At 37.4% G+C, this 1,647-nt stretch overlaps 1 protein-coding gene across 1 annotated transcript in view; it reads left to right on the top strand.

Moving 5' to 3' along the window:
- The window catches only part of LOC107585918 (inositol 1,4,5-trisphosphate receptor type 3-like), a 2,719-nt gene continuing 1,072 nt past the window's right edge, over positions 1–1,647 (top strand). The window contains exons 1-2 of the mRNA XM_016273099.1: positions 1–117; positions 1,245–1,315. Of these exons, the coding sequence (XP_016128585.1) occupies positions 26–117; positions 1,245–1,315 (163 nt within the window). The 5' untranslated portion in view covers positions 1–25. The remainder of the gene's footprint in view (positions 118–1,244; positions 1,316–1,647) is intronic.

Below are 1,647 nucleotides of genomic sequence, written 5' to 3' on the forward strand. Positions count from 1 at the left end.
GACTCCTTTGCTGTAAATAGCAAAGATGTCTGATTCAGCGTCCAGTTTTCTGCATATAGGGGATATTGTCTCCCTGTATGCAGAAGGAACGGTCAATGGCTTTATAAGCACACTGGGGTAAGTGTCTTCTTTCATTGACTTCTCTGTCTTCCTGCCTGCCTTCACCTCAGTCCAAGACCCTGCACAAAATACAGTTTTAATGTTAAATTACGCAGTAAATCATAGCCATCATTGTGTAATTAAATTTCTCATCAGTTGAGTTTCTTTTTTAATAAAAGGATTGGCATTCTAGTCTTGAGAACTCAAGCTTTGTTCTTTTTCTTTGCTAGTTGGGTATACTGTGGCTTTCTTTTACTCTGAGCTTTGATGTGTTTGAGTTTATGGTTTGCAAAAAGATCGAGAGCTGCACACAGGTGTGCAGTTAAGTTACAGTGCAGTTAACTGCCTAGAATCATAATTTGATTCACATTTTGATTGATAGGCAGACTGTCAGGCAATTATATATGCTATAAATATGTCCATGTATGTGTATATTGTGCATATTTTATATATATATATATATATATATATATGTGTGTGTGTGTGTGTATAGTAAGGACATCACAAATCCATTCAAACAGCTTCATTTGATGTCCATGCTCTTAAATAAAAGGACAATCTTGAATTTACATTTACAATGAAGCCTGTTAGTCATTGAAAGGGAGATACCTTTTTAGCGTTATTCGCACTGTATGAACTTTTCAGCCCAAACCTTACTGTTGTTTTAATGTCAGGAGGAAATACCACCCTTGTTTTGGATCCAGGCCAGATGCAAGAACAAAAAGTCTTTAAAAAGTCATCTTAAAAAGCAAATGTTTTGCAGGAATGGCTCTCTGAAACAGCATTCAGAAGTGTCCAGGGTTTTTCCTTGGGCTATTTCAGCCATTCAGGCTCAACGAGTGTCTTATTGTACTGGCGTAACAACCTATAAACACGTTTTAACCTGTTTTTGTTTGCAGTTGCAGGCTACTCTAGGGGTATTATTGAGAGAGGACTGGATATAACATAATTAGACCTTAAAGACTCTTTGGCAGAGCATTTGGATTTTGGACCTTATGATTTAAAGTATTTAGCAGGATGTCCACCAGAAATCATGTTACATGTTCATGACTTGTAACTCTTTATGACTGCTGATACCGGTGTGCCTCTTGAAGGCTTTTGAAGAATCGTTTTATTGAGGTGACTCTGTGTGTTTACCTTCCCAGGCTGGTGGATGATCGTTGTGTCGTGGAGCCAGCAAGTGGAGATCTAGACAACCCTCCCAAAAAATTCAGAGGTATTTTATAGCTTTTAAAATAATCTTTCACACTTCTAAATGTAGTTCCAGAATGATTATTACACACTGTAGCTCTTTGGAAGTCTTGATTCTGATTGGTAAGTTGTGCATGCAACCTTTCATTGATAGCTAGAAGTTTGCGGTCCCCAGAGAGAAATTAAAAATAAGAAGAAATGTTACATTTTAGTAAAATATGCTATATAACTAATCTGAATAAAAACAAATGTGAAAAAGTGAAAAGTAGCATGTAAAATACGTTTGGCTGGTTTTGAGTTACCTGGTATTGACCTCAAACCATAACCTCAAACCACCCCCCCCCGCCACCCCACACA

The sequence above is a fragment of the Sinocyclocheilus grahami genome, unplaced genomic scaffold (genome assembly GCF_001515645.1).
Source record: "Sinocyclocheilus grahami isolate Dianchi unplaced genomic scaffold, SAMN03320097.WGS_v1.1 scaffold75.1, whole genome shotgun sequence".
NCBI lineage: Eukaryota > Metazoa > Chordata > Actinopteri > Cypriniformes > Cyprinidae > Sinocyclocheilus > Sinocyclocheilus grahami.